Genomic DNA, 25,073 nt, shown 5'->3' with positions numbered 1-25,073 from the left:
TGAGATTCAGTTCATGGACAGATGTCCTGACATTTTCCTTTAGAATTCGCTGGTAGAATTCAGAATTCATTGTTCCATCAATGATGGTAGGCTGTCCTGGCCCAGGTGCAGCAAAACAGGCCCAAACCATGATACTACCACCACCATGTTTCACAGATGGGATAAGGTTCTTATGCTGGAATGCAGTGTTTTCCTTTCTCCAAACATAATGCTTCTCATTTAAACCAAAAAGTTCTATTTTGGTCTCATCCATCCACAAAACATTTTTCCAATAGCCTTCTGGTTTGTCCACGTGATCTTTAGCAAACAGCAGATGAGCAGCAATGTTCTTTTTGGAGAGCAGTGGCTTTCTCCTTGCAACCCTGCCATGCACACCATTGTTGTTCAGTGTTCTCCTGATGGTGGACTCATGAACATTAGCCAATGTAAGAGAGGCCTTCAGTTGCTTACAAGTTACTCTGGGGTCCTTTGTGACCTCGCTGACTATTACACGGCTTGCTCTTGGAGTGATCTTTGTTGGTTGACCACTCCTGGGGAGGGTAACAATGGTCTTGAATTTCCTCCATTTGTACACAATCTGTCTGACTGTGGATTGCTGGAGTCCAAACTGTTTTGTAACCTTTTCCAGCCTGATGAGCATCAACAACGCTTTTTCTCAGGTCCTCAGAAATCTCCTTTGTTCATGCCATGATACACTTCCACAAACATGTGTTGTGAAGATCAGACTTTGATAGATCCCTGTTCTTTAAATAAAACAGTGTGCCCACTCACACCTGATTGTCATCCCATTGATTGAAAACACCTGACTCTAATTTCACCTTCAAATGAACTGATAATCCTAGAGGTTCACATACTTTTGCCACTCACAGATATGTAATATTGGATCATTTTCCTCAATAAATAAATGACCAAGTATAATATTTTTGTCTCATTTGTTTAACTGGGTTCTCTTTATCTACTTTTAGGACTTGTGTGAAAATCTGATGTTGTTTTAGGTCATATTTAAGCAGAAATATAGGAAGTTCTAAAGGGTTCACAAACTTTCAAGCACGACTGTAAGTGCTGTGGTAACTAATAACTAATAAGGAGAAAACAGTATCATTTACTTAATATGACTTGAATATCTGTATACAGGGTGTTTAAAAAAATTAATATCATTCTATCATCTAATAAAGTTGCCAATTCTTGTTCAGTTAACCTCAAATTTTTGCAGCATTTGTGGAAATAGGTCAAAATTTTATGTTTAATTTTTTGTTTTTATCTTTTTAGGTATAGAAATGGCATTCACTGGAAAAGAAAAGGCGTTTTGTGTGTTAGAGTACGCTCGAACACAGTCGAACAATACTGTGCAGCGTGCATTTATGACAGAATTCTCTAAAAATGCACCAACTGCAATGCAGATTTGGACACGGCACAGAAAGTTCAAAGAGGAAGGCTGGCTGTGTCTCAGTGTATATTGAAAATCTGTGAAATCGTTCATGGAATCCACATACCTTTGAATTTCTCATTCAAATTTTGAGGAATAAATCTTATATTGCTCAACATTAAGCCTGTTCAGTTTCATTTGTCTAGACTATGTAGTTTCTGGGATATTTACATCTCAAATAATATCAAATTTTTTTGAAACACCCTGTATTCAATTGCTATTTAGTTCAGTACGAAGCCGTTTTGGACATATCCAACGTCAAAACTTATCGGGTACATTTTTCTTTCAAAACTATATATATATATATATAGGGCTCTTTCCTGGGACAAAAAGATTAAACCTTGTTTGTGATCCCTGTACTACAACTGTCTGTAAACACAACTCTCTGTAACCTTCTTCAATGTACAATAACTTAGATAAAATATATTCAACTTTTTTTCATTGCACTGGTTCTGGGAGTCTCAGGTTCAGGGTTTAATGAGGCAGTAGAGCTCTTTAGTATTTAGCTGGCTAGGTTTGTTTTCTCCTGTCCTATTTTTCCAGATGTATAGTGTAATAGCTGACAAGATACATTTGCTGTTAACTGTTATAATTAAACTCGTGTTTTTATAGTCATTCCAGCAGAAATGCTTCTTGACATTCTCTTCACATATGAGTTAGTACAGTAGTTGTTGAGGTATTCAAGGGTAAAATTATATAACACAAAATATGACCTCAATATAACAGATGTGGTTTTCAAAATCCATAGAAATATCTTAAAATAACAACCATTTATAGGAGAAATATCAAGAAATAAAAATATTTGCAGTCAAAAAGACATTGTCTTAGAACACTTTGGGGTCTAGGAATTTGACTGACAGACATTTGACAACTTGACATGCATGCGCGCGCACACACACACACACACACACACACACACACACACACACACACACACACACAAAGAGAGAGCCCTCTGAGAGTATAAAGCTCCTCAAAGGCAATGCTCTTAACATATAAACAATGGATTTTTCTTTACATATACGCAAATGTCCTATTCCAGATCGGCACTTTGTGTGTGTGTGTACAAGTTCTTCATTGTGTCTGGTCATATGAAAGGGCTGTGACATCACTGACTTCGGATTCCCCCATATGCAGGTCTGGGAGCTCCTCCTCAACCAGCATCTCTGTGACTCCTTTACAGCCAACACACGCCTTCAACAAGCAACACATCACACACAGTTAGCTTAGCTCTATCTTACACCGGCATCCTTACATGAATTACAGAACATATACACTCACCATCCATTTTATTAGGAACACCTGTACTTTCATGCAGTTATCGAATCAGCCAGTCATGTGGCAGCAGCACAGTGCAAAACATTAGGCATACATAGGACAAGGGCTTCAGTTAAAAGGGAACTGAAGTCATTTTTAAACTTGCTTTATTTCTTAATTAACGTGTTATTCAATTACGTTTTCGGTTTTATTAACTTTATATCGTGACTCGTATTGGCATATTATATTACACTTATCAGCCTTTTCGGTTTTTAGCCATGTTGAATGTAGTTCGTTTGGTCCATGGCAGGCATCGCTTATCCACGCGATCTTCACGAGACTTGTGTGAGACTTCAAACGTGAAGTGTCGGCGCCGCCATTTTGAAAACTGTCTACACAGCAGCCAGATCGCCATATCATTCCAATTTAGATAAATTTCGAGATTTGCCAGTTTCATCAGTGATGGAGATTACTCCATACGACTTCGAACCATTGGTTAAATGAAAAAAAAAAAAAAACACTTTCGGACACTAGTCCGTCACGCTGGTATTTACGTCATTACTGTCGCACAATTAAAACGTGCCGGATCAGGCGGCTAGTGGGTTTTCAAATTAATAAATACATGCATGTATTTTTGTGATAAATCCATATTATACTGAGCGCATTTCCCACATTAATCAACACAAAGTAGCTGCATCCTTCAGTTTTTTTAAATCAAGGCTGAATATTTTCTTCTTTGCTGCTGCCTTTTATTAAATCAAATTTGAGACTTTGAATTTGATTTCTTTCAGCGCGACCGCAATGCATGATGGGATATATTGCTTTGGTTAGTGACCATCGGTTGTACACTACTTTTCGTGGTGCACTGTGGGATACTTTCAGTGCACTATCTCATCTCATTATCTCTAGCCGCTTTATCCTGTTCTACAGGGTCGCAGGCAAGCTGGAGCCTATCCCAGCTGACTACGGGCGAAAGGCGGGGTACACCCTGGACAAGTCGCCAGATCATCACAGGGCTGACACATAGACAACCATTCACACCTACGGTCAATTTAGAGTCACCAGTTAACCTAACCTGCATGTCTTTGGACTGTGGGGGAAACCGGAGCACCCGGAGGAAACCCACGCGGACACGGGGAGAACATGCAAACTCCGCACAGAAAGGCCCTCGCCGGCCACGGGGCTCGAACCCAGACCTTCTTGTTGTGAGGCAACAGCGTTAACCACTACACCACCATGCTGCCCCAGTGCACTATACAGGGTGTAAATAATCCTCACTAAGGTTTCGGACAGCACTACAAAATGGTGTCCCCACTATATAGTGCCCTATATAGTGAGTAGGGAGCGATTTCGGACACAGGGAAAACTTCTGGCTTGATTACGTCAGCATTCGAAGGAGGGCGCGCGCGTCTTTTGACAACGTTGACAGATGTTGGTCACTTTGATTTCCACTGCACGTTTTACTTCTGTCCTACGATGTCTTGCACAGGTCTCAGCGAATCTCGTTTACGGCCATTGCTTTGACATATGGACTGATATATTACATAGCGTATTTCAAACACTCATAGCTTGCTATAGCAGTGACAAAACAGCTGTCAGAAATGCATTCCTACATTTTATAAAATGAGATAAATAGAATTTTGATAAGAAAAAAAATTGCCTTCAGTTCCCCTTTAATGTTCACATCAAACATGACAAAAAAGTGTGTTTTCTCTCACTTTGACTGTGGCATCTCTTAAGCTATCATGAGCACAGGCTCACCCAAACTGTATTTATAGATTGGGGGGGGGGGGGGGGGGGGGGGGGGGAGAGATCACCTGGTCTTTTTCCAGTCTTTGACTGTCCAGTTTGGGTAAGTCTGTGTCCACTATAGCCTCAGATTCTTGCTCTTGGCTGACAGGAGTGGAACCCAATGTGATTTGCTGTTGTAGCCCATCGACCTCAAGGTTTTGAGGTGTTGGGGTTTCTGAGATGCTTTTCTGCTCACCATGGCTGTAAAGACTGATTATTTGAGTTATTATATCCTTCCTGTCAGCTTGAACCAATCTGGCCATTTTCCTCTGACCTCTCTCTCATCAACAAGGCATTTCAACCCACAGAAGTATCACTCATTCATTGTTTAGTGTTAGGTTTTGATTTGTCTGTACTGAAGGAGGTTGACGTGACAAAGCATGATCTGCGAATGCAGACCTCTGCCGCCTAAGAGATTCTGCTTCATGGATTAGAGCCCTGCACTCCCGCGGGAGTCCCGCGGGACTCGCCGCAAAGCAGTGCGACGCGGGACAAATTTTGAAAGCTCATTGCGGGCGCGGGCGGGACCGGAAGTGCACATATGCGCGCGCGGGCGGGAGCGGCGATAAGCTGCAGTCCCGCTAACTAAAAAAGTGTTTGAAATAAAATGTATAAATTATTAATTTATGTCTCTCATACATAATTTGTGCTGGATATTTTATTTGGCATTAATAAAAACATTTTAAGATGCCTAAATTTGCAGAGAGAGTTAGATTGCCAGAGGAATGGCATTTTAAATTTGCCATTGATCACTCTAATGACTAGCAGTTCACACCCAGCTAGCAAGAGAACCATAAGTGAAGTGATTTACAGCTTGCGTTAGTCTACAACTTTAGTCAGAGAGACATGTTACACAGTGACGGTAGGCTTGACTCAATGCTATCCCAGAAATCCTTCCTGTAATATGCAAATTTGGCTGTCCAATCAGAGGCGGCCAAATTTGCATATTACAGGAAGGATTTCTGGGATAGCATTGAGTCAAGCCTACCGTCAGTGTGTAACATGTCTCTCTGACTAAAGTTGTAGACTAACTCAAGCAGTAAATTAATTCACTTCTCTTACTAGCTCTGCTTTGCAATAAAAAAAAAAAAGCACCATTGGTACAAAGCAAGCCCATTCACTTTTTTTATGCTGATCATAGAATTACAATGGTTTCTCATATGATAAAAATGTATGATTCGCAATTAAATATTTTAATCGTTTGACAGCACTAATTATTATTATTATTAGAGACAGTACATGCTGAATTCCGAAACAAGGTAAATAATAACAACGTAAACTGTAGATATTTATGCTGAAATCCACTCAAAGTAGGGAGCGGGGCACCATCACGCTGTGTCAAGACAAGAACTTTCCTGAGAAATAACGCGAACGTCTGCATCATGCGGGATTTGCGGGCGGGAGCGGGACAAAATATGGCAGGCGCGGGCGGGACTGAAAATCATAATTTTTTTGTGGGCGCGGGCGGGAGCGGGACTGAAAATCATAATTCTTTGCGGGCGCGGGCGGGAGTGGGACTGCACAATGCGGGCGCGGGCGGGAGTGGGACTGAAAAATCCGACCCGCGCAGACCTCTAGTGGGCGGGCACCGGCGGGAGCGGGACTGAAAAATCCGACTCGCGCAGACCTCTAGTGGACGGTGGGTGTAGATTGTGAACCAATCTGGGGTGGGTTTCCCAGAAGCCTCTTAAGGCCAAGACAGTCTTAAAATACCTTGTAAGATCCATCGTCAAGCTAACGTGGTTTTCCCGAACAACATCGTAGCCCAGGTAGTCCTTTAGCTTGCTCGGAATTTACGAGAGACCCGGACCACTTGTTCAAAAACAAAGAGCGACTTGCTCGCCACCGAATACACAGAATGCACATGCGCCTCCGAGGGACTCTCACAGTCAACGGGGGAAACTGGTGTTGAATCTGCTGCCGGTGTTCAATTATTTTTCTTGTACATTGCAAGTACATCGAGCTAATTATTAAATAAATATACGCAAAATATTATGAATATATTTAAATATGTTATGGAATTACGTATGGATATCGGAATGTCACGCTGATATCGCCACATTTTAATCAAATTTAACTCCATTAGGTGAGTGATTATTGAATTTATTGTCATAAATGAGACACATTTCTGCACCTGTAACATTGTGTGTGTGTATGAGAGAGAGGTTTTGATGTGTGTAGTGTGTACCTAATGTATTTTATACATATATCAGAGGTGGACAAAGTACCCAACTTCATTACTTAAGTCAAAGTACAGATCCCACTGGTCAAATGTTACTCCGATACAAGTGAAAGTTGTCCAGTCAAATTTTTACTTAAGTTAAAGTACTGAAGTACTTGCTTTTAAAAATACTTAAGTATTAAAAGTACAATTTCTGTCAATGCATTGTTATATTATTGCCACAACACTTACAAAACCTAATGTCGTTACCAAAGACAGAAATGTGAATTCACAAAATGAACGCATGCTGTGCCATCATGGTGGTTTAACTTCAAGTTAGCTAGTCAGTGAAACTCCACTTGACATGCTAGCAAACTCTTTTCAAACTCAAAATCATATTGGATAGCTAATTCTACTAGAAAAGAAAGATTTCTACATTCTGTTTATTTGGCAAGATTATACTAAAATATATTTCTGAAAGGACTTCAGAGAAGTTAACGTTATTCATCTTAGCGTAACTCCGTTTTCACATGCTAACTAACAGCATCCAAGTTAATTAGTGATGTGTTAACGTTAGCCGTGGACAAGGTGATGGCAACTTGGTGGGGAAATCCATAGAAAGTCATCTGACTAACCAGACTGCATAGCTACTGCAACATTATTGCTCGCTCTAAAAGCACAGACAACTTCATTGCAAGCTTTCTCTTGGAATAAAACGTTTATATCCCTCAAAATGCTTCCGCAGGTTGGATGGCAAGTTTTTTTAGGCTGTGATGTGGTTCGTTTTCAGCAAACAAAGCAAACATTTAAAACAAAACGAATCTTTAATCCTTTCAGAAAACTGAAACATGGGGTCCAGGTAAAGCCATGAGTGCGTGCGTTCCCCAGAAGAACCGCCTCCTTCCATTCTGCCATCAACTGATCATGTTAAATAATGCTGCAGAGAAATCATCAAACTTGATTTTATACAGTCTATGGATGTGACGTGACCCTAGTGATTACTGATAGACTGTCTCAGTGTCACCTGCGAAAAAACCATCACATTTTAGAAAAGAAAAGAAAAAAACATCTACTTTCAAATCTGCTTCATAGTAACGAGGACCTTGATAGAAATGTAGTGGAGTAAAAAAGTATGATATTTGCCTTTCAAATGTAGTGAATCTGCTTATTTGCTCACTCTTCCGTGTCAACATTTGTTTATTTAATTAAAAACATGCTTGAAATAAAAAAAAAAGCCCAAAAACTTAAAATAGTTTCATTAATTAATTACCACATTATATACAGTGGGGCAAAAAAGTATTTAGTCAGCCACCAATTGTGCAAGTTCTCCCACTTAAAAAGATGAGAGAGGCCTGTAATTTTCATCATAGGTACACTTCAACTATGAGAGACAGAATGGGGGGAAAGAATCCAGGAAATCACATTGTAGGATTTTTAATGAATTAATTGGTAAATTCCTCAGTAAAATAAGTATTTGGTCACCTACAAACAAGCAAGATTTCTGGCTCTCACAGACCTGTAACAACTTCTTTAAGAGGCTCCTCTGTCCTCCACTCGTTACCTGTATTAATGGCACCTGTTTGAACTTGTTATCAGTATAAAAGATACCTGTCCACAACCTCAAACAGTCACACTCCAAACTCCACTATGGCCAAGACCAAAGAGCTGTCAAAGGACACCAGAAACAAAATTGTAGACCTGCACCAGGCTGGGAAGACTGAATCTGCAACAGGTAAGCAGCTTGGTGTGAAGAAATCAACTGTGGGAGCAATTATTAGAAAATGGAAGACATACAAGACCACTGATAATCTCCCTCGATCTGGGGCTCCACGCAAGCTCTCACCCCGTGGGGTCAAAATGATCACAAGAACAGTGAGCAAAAATCCTAGAACCACACGGGGGGACCTAGTGAATGACCTGCAGAGAGCTGGGACCAAAGTAACAAAGGCTACCATCAGTAACACACTACGCCGCCAGGGACTCAAATCCTGCAGTGCCAGACATGTCCCCCTGCTTAAGCCAGTACATGTCCAGGCCCGTCTGAAGTTTGCTAGAGAGCATTTGGATGATCCAGAAGAGGATTGGGAGAACATCATAAGGTCAGATGAAACCAAAATAGAACTTTTTGGTAAAAACGCAACTTGTCATGTTTGGAGGAGAAAGAATGCTAAGTTGCATCCAAAGAACACCATACCTACTGTGAAGCATGGGGGTGGAAACATCATGCTTTGGGGCTGTTTTTCTGCAAAGGGACCAGGACGACTGATCCATGTAAAGGAAAGAATGAATGGGGCCATGTATCTTGAGATTTTGAGTGAAAACCTCCTTCCATCAGCAAGGAACACACTGCCCGGGCAACGAAGGAGTGGCTTCGTAAGAAGCATTTCAAGGTCCTGGAGTGGCCTAGCCAGTCTCCAGATCTCAACCCCATAGAAAATCTTTGGAGGGAGTTGAAAGTCCGTGTTGCCCAGCGACAGCCCCAAAACATCACTGCTCTAGAGGAGATCTGCATGGAGGAATGGGCCAAAATACCAGCAACAGTGTGTGAAAACCTTGTGAAGACTTACAGAAAACGTTTGACCTCTGTCATTGCCAACAAAGGGTATATAAAAAAGTATTGAGATGAACTTTTGTTATTGACCAAATACTTATTTTCCACCATAATTTGCAAATAAATTCTTTAAAAATCAGACAATGCGATTTTCTGGATTTTTTTTTCTCATTTTGTCTCTCATAGTTGAGGTATACCTATGATGAAAATTACAGACCTCTCTCATCTTTTTAAGTGGGAGAACTTGCACAATTGGTGAATGACTAAATACTTTTTTGCCCCACTGTATGTAATGCTTCCAGATGATACTATATATTATTTTAAACAATTTATATTTCATTAGATTTTGGTTAAAAACGAATGCCATGTGACCTTATCGACTGGATTTAGCAACTACTAATGCTTTCAGCAACGATAGTACAATTGCCTTTTGCAACTACTAATGCCTACATCGGGGACGCACATTGCAAAGACGCTCTTCATCCTGTTGCTCTTTAGTCTCCTTCTTACGAGTGAATTCGGGAAAACCACGTACAGAGAGAACGTTCGTTGCTTAAGAGAGTCTCTCAGCTCACTCTTTAGCTCTAAAGGGCAACGTTATCGAGAAACCTACCCCTGGCCATTTTCCTCTGACCTCTCTTACCAACAAGGCATTTCAACCCACAGAACTGTCGCTCACTCAGTGCTTTTTGTTTTTCGCACCATTCTGTGTAAACTCTAGAGACTGCTGTGTGTGAAAACCCCAGGAGATCAGCAGCTTCTGAAATACTCAAACCAGTCCATCTGGCACCAACACCCATGCCACAGTGAAAGTCACACTTTGAGATCACAATTTTTCCCATTCTGATGTTTGAAGTGAACATGAACTGAAGCTCTTGATTTGTATCTGCATGATTTTATGCATTGTGCTGCTGTCAAGGGATCGGCTGATTAGAGAACTGCATCAAACAGCAGGTGGATGGGTGTACCTAATAAAGTGGCCAGTGAGTGTATATTGGCTTTACAGCTAGTCACTTAGCTGATGCATTTCGGGCTAGATGGAAAATGCCCATCTAGTTGTGTGAGAAGTGCATTTTTCTTTGTGTTCACCTCAATATTAATGGCTTTGGGTAGAACGCCTCCTCTCACCCAGGGGTGAACCTCAGCCAGCTCCTTCTTCTGCTCTTCAGAAAACCGTGGCTGACTCTTCTGCATCTGCCTCAGTTTCTCCTGGTCGTCCCGCAACACTTGCTGGATATCACTAAAGAGACAAAAACACGGACACAACTCCGGTGTGACTGAGTAAGGGGACAAGTTTTAGGTTTCATCTAATTTAGGGAGTTTAAAAAATATATTATTTGGCAGTGGGCACATAGGAAAGTGTAAAGTATAAAGTTTCCGTCAATATGTTTATCGTGCTTGTATGATAAAAACTCATGAAGGTATTTATCTAAACACATGACCTACTCATTCTAAACCTGCCGAGCTTCACCAGAAACGCACTCAACCCCAGAGGGTTAAAATATGCTGGGGGGGGAAAAACCTCACCTTTGTCAGGGTCCAAAACCTGTAGTAGTTTATTTTCTTTTACTGTTAATGGTAAACCTACGCAGCTGATAACAGCGTCACGTGATGTGATGCCAGAATGCACTCCGACTCGCTGTTGAGAGGCAACTTGTTGAGAGAGCGTCCGCGATCAGCCAATCACAGGCCGTGTTACAACGTAATGTATTTGCCCAGTGTAACATTTGGAAGAAAATTAGAAGTAGATTAGACCCATATCTTTACCATTTTTCATGGCCATCTGGTCCGATGCTTTTGAAATACAGACGGACAAATGCGAAAACTACCGGTCAATGTCCACCGGTCTGGCCTTATTTCCCACACTGTTTTGTCGATTCACAAAGTTCCCGTGCCCTGTTAAAATCCAACAGGACTCGCCCAGCTTGGTTTTGACTGCATTTGTGCCGCTAGTGAAAAAAAAAAAACTATCGAACCTCATCTCATTATCTCTAGCCGCTTTATCCTTCTACAGGGTCGCAGGCAAGCTGGAGCCTATCCCAGCTGACTACGGGCGAAAGGCGGGGTACACCCTGGACAAGTCGCCAGGTCATCACAGGGCTGACACATAGACACAGACAACCATTCACACTCACATTCACACCTACGGTCAATTTAGAGTCACCAGTTAACCTAACCTGCATGTCTTTGGACTGTGGGGGAAACCGGAGCACCCGGAGGAAACCCACGTGGACACGGGGAGAACATGCAAACTCCGCACAGAAAGGCCCTCGCCGGCCACGGGGCTCGAACCTGGACCTTCTTACTGTGAGGCGATAGCGCTAACCACTACACCACCGTGCCGCCCACTATCGAACCTATTATTAAATATAAATTTATACCATAAACTCTTCAGCTCAATCCCACATAAAGATTTATTTTTAACTTATTAATTAAATAAAAACGGCGGGCATATCTCGGCATCTGCAATACTTTGGTTTAGTTGAATAAAACTTAGTTTCACATCACATGCTGCTAAGTTTTGTACAGATATGTAAAAAAAAAATTTTTTTTGTTACTCGGTGAAAAATAGATGGCGGCAAATCCTACTACAGACGGCGATTTGCCGCCGCTGACCGGCTACTTTTGAGACCTCTGGCTACGTCTTCCAACATGTTTGTTTGAGAAATGAGAAGCTACTCACTGCATCAGTTAGGGTTAAAAGAATTGTTGCCAGCTGAAACACATTAATCACTGCAGTAATTATCCAATCAAAGACTCTGATGTGTTTGCTTATTTTAAATCCAAATGCCGACTTTTATTTTTGTCCGGGCAGTGCAGTTACAGAACCACTACATGACATGACAACTGTAGGTGGGGAAACGTTAGAGATGCTAATGCTACAGGATGGATACAAGTTCACTTCATGAAATATATTTAATAAACATCTGTTACATAAAGAACACAACAGAGTATTATATTAATATCGAAGACATTAAACATATTTTCACTTAACACTGTTCAAGATGAGCAAAGAAATGCTCTTTGCAGTAGTCTTTGGGATGGTTTTCGCATTTTCTTTAAAACTACTGGTGCAAATTTGATCAATCAAAATGCATTTTAGCTTGTAGGTAAATTTGACATAGCCATTCATAGCCTGTATATAATCAGGCATTCAATTTCTACTGAAATCCATAAAATGACAATAATGATCTCCTATGTTAGCTGTGAAACTTTGTTTCCCTAGTTTTTATAGTCCATTTTGGATTTTTTTTTTAAAATATATATTTATTTATTTTAACCACAGCTGTTATGGCTGCTGCAGTGGCAGAAAACCCTTCCTACCATAATAGCTCAAACACTCAAAATACTTCCATTTCTATGAAAACTCGATAGACTTTCTAACTAGATGACTGACTAATCCTGCCAAAATGGTGGATCGCCCATAGAATGCTGTCATGACATCATATTCCAAAGCGTAATAAAGCACACATCACTGTGACCCACAGTAAACACATTTCAACTTGAATGTGTAAATGGTCAAAACTGTAGGTTTACTGAGAATGCAGCGAAATTCTGTAAGCTTAGTCGAACTGACCAACTTGCGAAAGACTTATGCAATCTTTTTAACCCAGAAGAGAAGACTTTGTAAGCTTGTCTGCTATTATTCAGTACCACAAAACACATCTACAGTTGTGGTCTGAAGTTTACATACAGTGACAACATGACTGTCATCTTGGATACAAATGTCATGGCAATATTTGGGCTTTCAGTAATTTCTCTCAACTGTTCTTTTTCTGTGACAGAATGATTGTACAGCATACATCTTTAATTAAAAAAAAACACACACACACTAGAATTTGGTACACAAGTTTTCATTTTCTTTGGGTTTTCTCAAATCAACACAGGGTCAAAATTATACATACACGGTCAAAAATATACATACAGCACACTTAATATTTGGGTAAAATGTCTCTTTGCAAGATTCAACTTGACCAAACATTTTTGTTTACCATAAACAAGCTTCTGGCAGAATTCTGGTTGGATATTTCACAACTCTTCATGGTAGAATTGGTAGAGTTCAATTAAATTTGGGTTTTTTTTCTTGCCATGGACTCGACTTATAAGCACGGTCCATATATTTTCAATAGGGTTGAAGTCAGGACATGGTTTTAAGCTTAAATGTTAGCCTGCTTTATCCTCCACAACCAGCTCTGATGTGTGTTTGGGTTCATTGTCCTGTTGTAACTCCCAAGTCGTGTTCAAGTTTCTGATGGTTTATGCTGAAGAATTCTGAGGTAGTCCTCCTCCTTCATTATTCCATCCACTTTGTGCAATGAACCAGTTTCACTGGCAGCAAAACAGCCCCAGAGCATGATGATCCTACCACCACCACCAGCTGGTACAGTGTCCCTCTGTACATGGTGGTCACTGTGGCCAAACAACTCAATCTTTGTCTCATCTGACCATACAGCTATCCTCCGGAAGGCTTTTTCTTTGTCCGTGTGGTCAGCTTCAAACTTTAGCTAAGCTTGAAGGTGTCAATTTTGGAGCAGGGGTTATTTCTTGGATAGAAGCCTCTTAGTTCATGGTGATCTGAACTGTAGACAGTGATCCATCAGCTTCCAGTTCATGGCAGGGCTGTGCTATGGTGGTTCCCAGGTTGTTCCTGACCATCCAAACCAATTTCCTTTCAGCTGAGGGTGACAATTTGGGATTTCTTGAAGCAAAGTGGCTTGGCAAAGTGACTACACCTCACAATAACTTAGATACAATTGTTTGAACTGATCTTGGAATTTGTAGTCATTTAGAAATGGCTCCAAGAGACATTCTGGAGTTGTGTACATCTGCGATCCTCCTTCTCAGATCTGCACTGAGCTCCTTGGACTTTCCCATTTTACTGTGTGTTGGTCAATCCAATGAGTGCTGTAAACAAACACTTTTTATGAAGGCACAGAGAAGCTACCAGCTGTAGTCAATCATGATCACTAACAGGAAGTTAAAAGGCCTTGGCAAGGTAAGAGACATTTTGGAAGTTTCGGCATCTCTGAATTAATAATCTAAGTGAACGTATGTAAATTTTTGACCCTGTACGTATAATTTTGACCCTGTGTTGATTTGAGAAAACCCAAAGAAAATTAAAACTTGTGCAGCAAATTCTAGTGTTCTTTTTTAATTAAAGGTGTATGCTGTACATTCTGCCAAAGAAAAAGATCAGTTCAGAGAAATAATTGAAAGCCCAAATATTGCCATGACATTCATATCCAAGATGACATGAATGTCACTGTATGTAAATTTCTGACCACAACTGTACCGTACATGTAAAACAGGAATGTGTACACAGATACACAGACAAATGCACACTCAATCAAACAGACATGGGATGTGTCAAATGCAAACTCTAGCAAGCACACACTGCTGCCCCCTAGTGCACATAATACAGCATGATAAGATAAAATTAATAAACAACTGTAAATGTTAGAGTTAGGTCCAGAGACCATTCTTCGATATTTTTTGTACATGACAATAAATAAATACATTAAATATACAGTGAGTCATAGAGTGATTCATCCTTTAAAGTACTGATCAATATTTGCATTGAGAGTTAAAATGTACATTCCAAAATTCTAAAATGTCTACAGTTTTTCAAAACAGCAAAAATTATGCGATTATACACACATCTCTTTTTTCAAATAATTGTATAATTATTTAAGTGTTCAGAAGCGTAAATGAATTTCCTTTTGCCCATGCTTTTCAGATCAGCGGACAGGGATCATTCATGTTGAGCCTATCAAAGGGGACAAGGCACAGGTTTTCTTTAACCTCACTCACCGATAGGGCAACTGGTACATCATCATTACATCCTTGTCTACATTGGCAGCGAGGAGCCACAGAGGATCCTGCAAGATATATTTGATCAAACTTTCATTCTCCTCTAACTCCAAGGACCCTGAAACGCCACCTCCTGCTCTCTTGGCCTTAAGGGACTTCTGTGAAGAGTCCACACTGCCAAAGTAGTTACTGCTATTATTGCTGTTGTGACTGCTCCCTGTATGAGTTACAGAGAGAAAGAGTGTGGGAGAGAGGGAGCAGGTGAAACAATGGAAAGAGAGGAAAAACGGAGAAAAAAGAGAGGAAAACAGAAGTAAAATATAAAGAGGAATTCTAAACCACTGCAAAGCATGTCAGTGAGACTCAAAACGTGACATTAAATAAGAAGCACTAAAATTTTCATCCATATGAAAATCACTAGTGGTGTAAACATCAGGCTTTCACACATTTTTTCATTCATAAGGCAACACACTCGATATCTGCCAATACCACAGTATCTGGCTAGGCCTTCTGTTTATTTGCAAATGAGCACTGTCATACGGATTAGAGTTATGGGCAAATGACTATGCTAGCTATTTACACATCCACAAAAGTGGAATAGCTCGAAACATTTTTTTGTGTAGAGATTGTGTTCAGGTAATTCTGAACTGAGAGGATTATGGTGACATAAAATTAACCGGGTGTGTTAAAAAAAATTAAAGAAATAAAAATTAACTCCCGTCATGTTACCAGGATCTCTTCTTTGTGCTTACACTATCAAAGCAACCTCAGCTTCAGTAACACCTCAGCAGTGCCACAGGCTCATCGCCTCCATGCTACGCCGCATTGATGCAGTAATTTGTGGTAAAGGAGCCCCAACCAAGTATTGAGTGTATAAATGAACATACATTTCAGAAGTTAGACATTTCTATATTGTAAATCCTTTTTTGACTGATCTTAGGAAATATTCTAATACAGTTAGGTCCATAAATATTTGGACAGAGGCAACATTTTTCTAATTTTGGTTCTGTACATAACCACAATGAATTTTGAACAAAATTCAGATGCAGTTGAAGTTCAGACTTTCAGCTTTAATTCAGTGGGTTGAACAAAATGATTGCATAAAAATGTGAGGAACTAAAGCATTTTTTAAACACAATCCCTTCATTTCAGGGGCTCAAAAGTAATTGGACAAATTAAATAATTGTAAATAAAATGTTCATTTCTAATACTTGGTTGAAAACCTTTTGTTGGCAATGACTGCCTGAAGTCTTGAACTCATGGACATCACCAGACGCTGTGTTTCCTCCTTTTTAATGCTCTGCCAGACCTTTACTGCAGCGGTGTTCAGTTGCTGTCTGTTTGTGGGCCTTTCTGTCTGAAGTTTAGTCTTTAACAAGTGAAATGCATGCTCAATTGGGTTGAGATCAGGTGACTGACTTGGCCATTCAAGAATATTCCACTGCTTTGCTTTAATAAACTCCTGGGTTGCTTTGGCTTTATGTTTTGGGTCACTGTCCATCTGTATTATGAAATGCCGACCAATCAGTTTGGCTGCATTTGAGCACACAGTCTGTCTCTGAATACCTCAGAATTCATCCGGCTGCTTCTGTCCTGTGTCACATCATCAATAAACACTAGTGACCCAGTGCCACTGGCAGCCATGCATGACCAAGCCATCACACTGCCTCCGCCGTGTTTTACAGATGATGTGGTATGCTTTGGATCATGAGCTGTACCACGCCTTCGCCATACTTTTTTCTTTCCATCATTCTGGTAGAGGTTGATCTTGGTTTCATCTGTCCAAAGAATGTTCTTCCAGAACTGTGCTGGCTTTTTTAGATGTTTTTTAGCAAAGTCCAATCTAGACTTTTTATTCTTGAGGCTTATGAGTGGCTTGCACCGTGCAGTGAACCCTCTGTATTTACTTTCATACAGTCTTCTCTTTATGGTAGATTTGGATATTGATAGGCCTACCTCCTGGAGAGTGTTGTTCACTTGGTTGGCTGTTGTGAAGGGATTTCTCTTCACCATGGAAATTATTCTGCGATCATCCACCACTGTTGTCTTCTGTGGGCATCCAGGTCTTTTTGCATTGATGAGTTCACCAGTGCTTTCTTTCTTTCTTTCTTTCTTTCTTTCTCAGGATGTACCAAACTGTAGATTTTGCCACTCCTAATACTGTAGCAATTTCTCGGATGGTTTTTTTCTGTTTTCGCAGCTTAAGGATGGCTTGTTTCACCTGCATGGAGAGCTCCTTTGACCGCATGTTTTCTTCACAGCAAAATCTTCCAAATGCAAGCACCACACCTCAAATCAACTCCAGGCCTTTTATCTGCTTATTTGAGAATGACATAACGAAGGAATTGCCCACACCTGCCCATGAAATAGCCTTTGAGTCAATTGTCCAATTACTTTTGGTCCCTTTAAAAACAGGGTGGCACATGTTAAGGAGCTGAAACTCCTAAACCCTTCATCCAATTTTAATGTGGATACCCTCAAATGAAAGCTGAAAGTCTGGACTTTATGTCCATGTCCATTATATAACTATAACCTGAATATGTTTCAGTAAACAGGTAAAAAAAATAAATAAATTTGTGTCAGTGTCCAAATATATATGGACCTAACTGTAATTTGAGATACTAGATTCCTGATTTTCATGAGCTATAAGCCATAATCATTAAAATTAAAACAAAAAAGGCTTGAAAATTTTCACTGTATGTGTAATGAATATAGAATATATGAAAGTTTACCTTTTTGAAGTAAATTACAAAAAAAAAAACCTTTTTCACGATAATCTAATTGTTTGAGATGCATTAGTATGTGTGCATACACCTGCCATCGGGAGGATTCCCAGTAGTGAATGGTATTTCTGTGTTTTTACATATTATATACGACATTTTAAAATCACTGTACAGTTACAATCCCATAGAAACAAATGTGAGTGGCTTCACTTCTAGTGTTTTGAACAGCGTGAACAGAGGATAGAAGTTAATACACACCAGTTCCACTAGCAGATCCACCACTTCCACACGCTGATGTGCCACAGCCATTAAAGGCAGAAACCATGGATCCGGACGTGGCTGAACCTGTACCAGAGCCAGAGTCCTCCAGCATGAGGATATCCAACAGATCACTGGATGAAGAGAAAGCATCACAGTGGTGCAGGTCATCTGCCTCTTCCTGCAAAACAAACAAACAACATTATAAGTCATCTTAATAAAAAAAAGATTAACATTTTGAAGCTTAGCGTACCATGCTGTACCATGAAAAATATTTGCCCCGTTCCTGATTTTTTTCTACAGTGGTACTTGAAAGTTTGTGAACCCTTTAGAATTTTCTATATTTCTGCATAAATATGACCTAAAACATCATCAGATTTTCACACAAGTCCTAAAAGTAGATAAAGAGAACCCAGTTAAACAAATGAGACAAAAATATTAGACTTGGTCATTTATTTATTGAGGAAAATGATCCAATATTACATATCTGTGAGTGGCAAAAGTATGTGAACCTCTAGGATTAGCAGTTAATTTGAAGGTGAAATTAGAGTCAGGTGTTTTCAATCAATGGGATGACAATCAGGTGTGAGTGGGCACCCTGTTTTATTTAAAGAACAGGCCTCTATCAAAGTCTGATCTTCACAACACATGTTTGTGGAAGTGTATCATGGCACGAACAAAGGAGATTTCTGAGGACCTCAGAAAAAGCGTTGCTGATGGTCATCAGGCTGGAAAAGGCTACAAAACCATCTCTAAAGAGTTTGGACTCCACCAATCCACAGTCAGACAGACTGTGTACGAATGGAGGAAATTCAAGACCATTCTTACCCTCCCCAGGACTGGTCGACCAACAAAGATCACTCCAAGAGCAAGGCATGTAATAGTCAGCGAGGTCACAAAGGACCCCAGAGTAACTTCTAAGCAACTGAAGGCCTCTCTCACATTGGCTAATGTTAATGTTCATGAGTCCACCATCAGGAGAACACTGAACAACAATGGTGTGCATGGCAGGGTTGCAAGGAGAAAGCCACTGCTCTCCAAAAAGAACATTGCTGCTCGTCTGCAGTTTGCTAAAGATCACGTGGACAAGCCAGAAGGCTATTGGAAAAATGTTTTGTGGACGGATGAGACCAAAATAGAACTTTTTGGTTTAAATGAGAAGCGTTATGTCTGGAGAAAGGAAAACACTGCATTTACAAAGCTTTTACTACAAGTCTGGTAATCCACTAAACCATAATATCTGAATAAAAATACTTTGAAAAATAGTGAAACTAAACTATTATTCAGCTAAGGAAAGACACTAAGAAAAGAATAGCTTGGTGTATACCAAGGCAAATCTATTGTTATGTCAGATTAGTCACTAGTTGGCTTTTTAAGGAGTGCAACTGTATTGTGTATAAAGCAAAAGCAGGATTCTGCAAGAAGAATATCATACCAATTGTCAGTTAAACTACAGAAAGAGTTTGGTGTCCAGCTATTAACTTTAAGGGGCAAATACTTTATCATTTATTCATTTCAAGTAACTGCTTTTAATCCATAGGGAAAAAAAGAACAAAAGCAAAAAATAAACTACATAATAATGCCATCAGGTGGAGAGAGAGAGAGAGAGAGAGAGAGAGAGAGAGAGAGAGAGAGAGAGAGCAGGAGCAAGAGAAGACAGAAATGAGGAGCTAAAAGGAATCAAATCCATACTGGCTCTTTGTCTGTCTTGGTCTGCCTGCCAGCGTTTGCTCCTTTCTCCACTGCAGTGCTCCCCTGAGTACCAGCAGAGGTTGCTGTGGCTTCCTGTCTTTCATTGGAACGCTGGCTCTCCTCCAGCTGCAAAAGGTTGAGCTGCAGTGGTGAACTGCACCGTGACTGGAACAAGGGTGGAGATGATTGGCCCTGTACACCAAGTGACTGAGGGGTGGAGCTCCGTGAAGGCTCCTCCCTTGTTTCTGGTTCCGTTGGCTTGGGTTGCCTGTCCAGTGGTGTGAAAGGGAATGGCTGAGCTGGAAAAGGGTTTTGTGGGGTGCACGGAGTCTGTACAGGAAATGTTGTCTGGGGTTGGAATGGAACCTGAGTGGGTGGGAACAAAGCCTGTAGGAGAGTAATAAGACAAAAAATTGATTAATAATCATATATGTTTCACTTATATACTGCTTTACCAAAACCCCAACATGCTATTAAAAACAGGATATTACAGACAAAAAAAAAAAAGAATACTGAGCAGCTGAAGGTCACCTGCTCATGGTAGAAAGGCTGCCGAGGGGCACTTCCTAGTTGTGGAAACATGTAGTTGGGCAGCACAAGTGCTACCATGGGTGTGACAAAAGGGGCAGGAAATTGGGGCTGCATGGGGAAGTGTGGATTCTGGTTACCCTGGCCGTCTTCAAATCCTGAGAGTGGCGCATCCACCCTGGGTGGCATGGAATTGGTCCCTGGGTACACCTGGAGCGAGTATGCAGGCATAACGGCTGGGTACGCAATGGGAAAGGCAGACTGTGAGGTCTCTGAAGGAGACCATGAAGTCTGGTTCAGTCCTTGCAGTTCTTGCCTGAACAGCTGCCTCCGGTGTGAAATAGTGCTGTCGGACGATTCATTCTGTCTGATGCGCTTGGATTTGGACTTTCTGTTGCGGCCCCCGCGGCCAGTGGCAGGTTCTGCTCTCCCCCCCTGTTTACCACGAGAAGGTCCTGCTGTAAAAAGAGAGATGTGAAAAGAGGGAGAAATTTAGAAAAGATAAAATGAAATATGAACAGTGCTCGATGTGATTTAACTACATTATATTTTAAATAAGGCTAATACTGGACTCTTACGAATTAGTTAGAGACACTGATATCACAACATAAACTGAAGTCTGAAATCTGCAAAGTCAGAAGGGGTTGATTAATTTCCTTTAACAGCACCTCTGACTGCAGAGCTGGCTGTAATTCATATCATATGGTTATAATAATGAACTTGTACTAATACACTATCATTTCTACAGTAACAACTCATTCATGGGGACTTGTACAGCATTCAAGTCACATAATCTAACAATAAACTATTATTTATTTATGATTTATTTATAAAAAAATATTATTAAACTATTAATTGTTTCGAATAACACATTAAAAACATGCTGCTATTTAACAATGATGCACAATTGCTGATATGGTGAGGCTTTCTGTAAGGAGATGTTTAACATTAATGTGTCTCCATCCAGTGTCAGTGCTTTCTAACAGTCAGGAAGCTTTCAGCCATGGGAAAGTCTTCATGACAGATGACAGGCTTCTCTGTAACGTGACAAGCCATGTTTTTTTTTTTTTTTTGCATATTAACTTTAAGAGAGGAAAACAGAGAGACTGTGAAGTAATGGCTAGTTATGAATACCATAATGTACAGTGGTGCTTGAAAGTTTGTGAACCCTTTAGAATTTTCTATATTTCTGCATAAATATGACCTAAAACATCATCAGATTTTCACACAAGTCCTAAAAGTAGATAAAGAGAACCCAGTTAAACAAATGAGACAAAAATATTAGACTTGGTCATTTATTTATTGAGGAAAATGATCCAATATTACATATCTGTGAGTGGCAAAAGTATGTGAACCTCTAGGATTAACAGTTAATTTGAAGGTGAAATTAGAGTCAGGTGTTTTCAATCAATGGGATGACAATCAGGTGTGAGTGGGCACCCTGTTTTATTTAAAGAACAGAGATCTATGAAAGTCTGATCTTCACAACACATGTTTGTGGAAGTGTATCATGGCATGAACAAAGGAGATTTCTGAGGACCTGAGAAAAAGCACTGTTGATGCTGATCAGGCTGGAAAAGGTTACAAAACCATCTCTAAAGAGTTTGGACTCCACCAATCCACAGTCAGACAGATTGTGTACAAATGGAGGAAATTCAAGACCATTGTTACTCTCCCCAGGAGTGGTCGACCAACAAAGATCACTCCAAGAGCAAGGTGTGTAATAGTCGGCGAGGTCACAAAGGACCCCAGAGTAACTTCTAAGCAACTGAAGGCCTCTCTCACATTGGCTAATGTTAATGTTCATGAGTCCACCATCAGGAGAACACTGAACAACAATGGTGTGCATGGCAGGGTTGCAAGGAGAAAGCCACTGCTCTCCAAAAAGAACATAGCTGCTCTTCTGCACTTTGCTAAAGATCACGTGAACAAGCCAGAAGACTATTGGAAAAATGTTTTGTGGATGGATGAGGCCAAATTAGAACTTTTTGGTTTAAATGAGAAGCGTTATGTTTAGAGAAAGGAAAACACTGCATTCCAGCATAAGAACCTTATCCCATCTGTGAAACATGGTGGTGGTAGTATCATGGTTTGGGCCTGTTTTGCTGCATCTGGGCCAGGACAGCTTGCCATCACTGATGGAACAATGAATTCTGAATTCTACCAGCGAATTCTAAAGGAAAATGTCAGGACATCTGTCCATGAACTGAATCGCAAGAGAAGGTGGGTCATGCAGCAAGACAATGACCCTGAGCACACAAGTCGTTCTACCAAAGAATGGTTAAAGAAGAATAAAGTTAATGTTTTGGAATGGCGAAATCCAAGTCCTGACCTTAATCCAATCGAAATGTTGTGGAAGGACCTGAAGCGAGCAGTTCATGTGAGGAAATCCACCAACATCCCAGAGTTGAAGCTGTTCTGTACGGAAGAATGGGCTAAAATTCCTCCAAGCCGGTGTGCAGGACTGATCAACAGTTACCGGAAACATTTAGTTGCAGTTTTTACTGCACAAGGGGGTCACACCAGATACTGAAAGCAAAAGTTCACATACTTTTGCCACTCACAGATATGTAATATTGGATCATTTTCCTCAATAAATAAATAAATGGCCAAGTATAATATTTTTTGTCTCATTTGTTTAACTGGGTTCTCTTTATCTAGTTTTAGGACTTGTGTGAAAATCTGATGATGTTTTCAGTCATATTTATGCAGAAATATAGAAAATTCTAAACGGTTCACAAACTTTCAAACACCACTGTATTTGGACACAATTTGCATTGATCACGTTCACAGGGTTAAATCGAGTATCTTGTGAAATGTTAATGTGCGATCTTGATGTTTGGGTGACTGACTAACAATGGGAATTATTATTCTGATAGTAAAGAGTAATAGTAATAATCTATTCACGCTCTTTTTGTGGAGGTCTGTTCAAACCTGGAAATGACAACCAGTCTGCCTGCATTTGTGATAATTATGGAGATACTGGTATGTGAGAGTTTGCAATTAAATAGCCAGGCAGAATCAATAAACAGCAATCAAAGAATAATTAAGTTATCAGTGGAAAGAGTAACACAGCCTCTCACTTTTCAGCACCATGGAACGCCTGGAACACTGACAGCAACCCCCACATGCCCTATTTTTTTCTTGGATATTTCTAAACTCACTATTTGTTAAAACATCCTGTCTTCTTACCGTATATCATAATCTTACTTCCTATAGTAAGAGCTTAGCCCATCTTTGAAACTTTATTACTTTCCTCAAGCTATATTTAGGAAAACAGCCAACATGTTGAGTCAGGGCTTACGCTGCCAAGGCGGCATTTCACCTACTCCCACTCGTTCACTGGTACATGGGCTCGGAATGTACGTATTTGGGCTTTAGTCAAAGAGTGACTCTCTTGTCCAATAAATTAATGAGCTCTGGTAAAAAACTGCTTTGCTGACTGAAATTCACAATGACGTTCTATACAGTGTTTACCAGGGTGTGAACTGTGCCTCCTCACTTCTGTTTATTTCCTGCTCAGTTGACACAGATTTTCAACTGAACTAGATGACAAATAAAAATGACTGAATTGCAAACCCAGATGATGTTCTCCTCACCATTGGATGTGACCTGTCCTTTCTGCTTCACCAGGTAGTCTGCTTTGAAAGTGTGAATCCCCCTTAGTTCTTTAAAGCGGTTGAGAAAGGCTTGCTCTTCCTTCTGTGTGTGTGCTGCCAGCACCTGCTTGGTCAGGCCTAGTTTCTTATACGCTTCTCTTTCTTGACTGAGAGGTGAATGTGTGGTAGGAGGAGTGGCTGGAGTGGGACCTTCCGCTGTGTCTCCAGCACTGGGGCCATCCTCAATGATTTCTGTGTGAGAAAAACAGGACCAAATTCATATTCATACTCTGTATAATGCAGACTGGTCCATTTAGTGTGCAACACACAACCCCGACCTCTACCGTCCCGATTCATGCAAACATGCTAATGCAAAGCTAACAATGAATGAAACCTAGCAGGGGCCAGCTTGCATTATGTAAACGATTTATTTATTCAGTGAACCCTTGCTATAATCTGTACAACCCTGTAAGCTACGTTGTCAACAAACACTATTCCTGGACATGGTGGTTGGAGTTCACCCCGTTATATATCATTTACAGAATTGATCGTAATATTATACTGTCACAGGTCATTGATAAGCATTGGAAGAGAAGCTGATACTACAACCCTAAATCAGAAAAAGCTGTGACCGTTTGGAAAATGAAAATAAAAAAGGAAACTGATTTCTAAATTTACTTTGACTTGTATTTCATTGCAGACAGTATGAACCCAGATGTTTTGTCTGGTCAACTTCATTACATTTGTTAAAGGAGAACTCAAGTCATTTTTAAACTTGCTTTATTTCTTAATTAACGTGTTATTCAATTACGTTTTCGGTTTTAGTAACCTTATATCGTGACTCGTACTGGCAACTAATTGCAATTAAATATTATACTTATCGGCCGATTCGGTTTATAGCCATGTTGAATTTAGTTCGTTTGGTCCACGGCAGGCGTCGCTTATCCGCATGATCTTCACGAGACTTGTGCGAGACTTTGAAACGTGAAGTGTCAGCCAGGTGTCAGTGCCGCCATTTTGAAAACCATTTTCCAAACGAAATGTTGCACAAAAACGAGTTTAAATGACGATTACTACCTACTTTTTTCAAACTTTCCTAATTGCTATCAAACCAAACAAAACTTCCGGCTTGATTACATCAGCATTCGAAAGAGGGCGCGCACGTCTTTTGACAACGTTGGCAGATGTTGGTCACTTTGATTTCCGCTGTACGTTTTACTTCCGTCCTACGATGTCTCGCGCAGGTCTCAGAGAATCTCGTTTACGGCCATTGCTT

The 25,073-nt window shown here is 40.3% G+C and overlaps 1 protein-coding gene across 1 annotated transcript in view; it reads right to left on the bottom strand.

Moving 5' to 3' along the window:
• Nucleotides 1-1,033: 1,033 nt before the first annotated feature.
• The window catches only part of per2 (period circadian clock 2), a 120,991-nt gene continuing 96,951 nt past the window's right edge, over nt 1,034-25,073 (bottom strand). The window contains exons 18-24 of the mRNA XM_060906088.1: nt 23,798-24,049; nt 20,202-20,656; nt 19,671-20,057; nt 17,979-18,159; nt 14,998-15,214; nt 10,276-10,426; nt 1,034-2,620 (exon numbers count right to left, since the gene is read on the bottom strand). Coding sequence (XP_060762071.1) covers nt 2,501-2,620; nt 10,276-10,426; nt 14,998-15,214; nt 17,979-18,159; nt 19,671-20,057; nt 20,202-20,656; nt 23,798-24,049 — 1,763 coding nt within the window. The 3' untranslated portion in view covers nt 1,034-2,500. The remainder of the gene's footprint in view (nt 2,621-10,275; nt 10,427-14,997; nt 15,215-17,978; nt 18,160-19,670; nt 20,058-20,201; nt 20,657-23,797; nt 24,050-25,073) is intronic.

This window comes from Neoarius graeffei, chromosome 23 (assembly GCF_027579695.1).
Source record: "Neoarius graeffei isolate fNeoGra1 chromosome 23, fNeoGra1.pri, whole genome shotgun sequence".
Classification (NCBI taxonomy): domain Eukaryota; kingdom Metazoa; phylum Chordata; class Actinopteri; order Siluriformes; family Ariidae; genus Neoarius; species Neoarius graeffei.
Note: the sequence above shows the minus strand (reverse complement) of the source record. Positions and strands in the feature narration are given on the sequence as shown.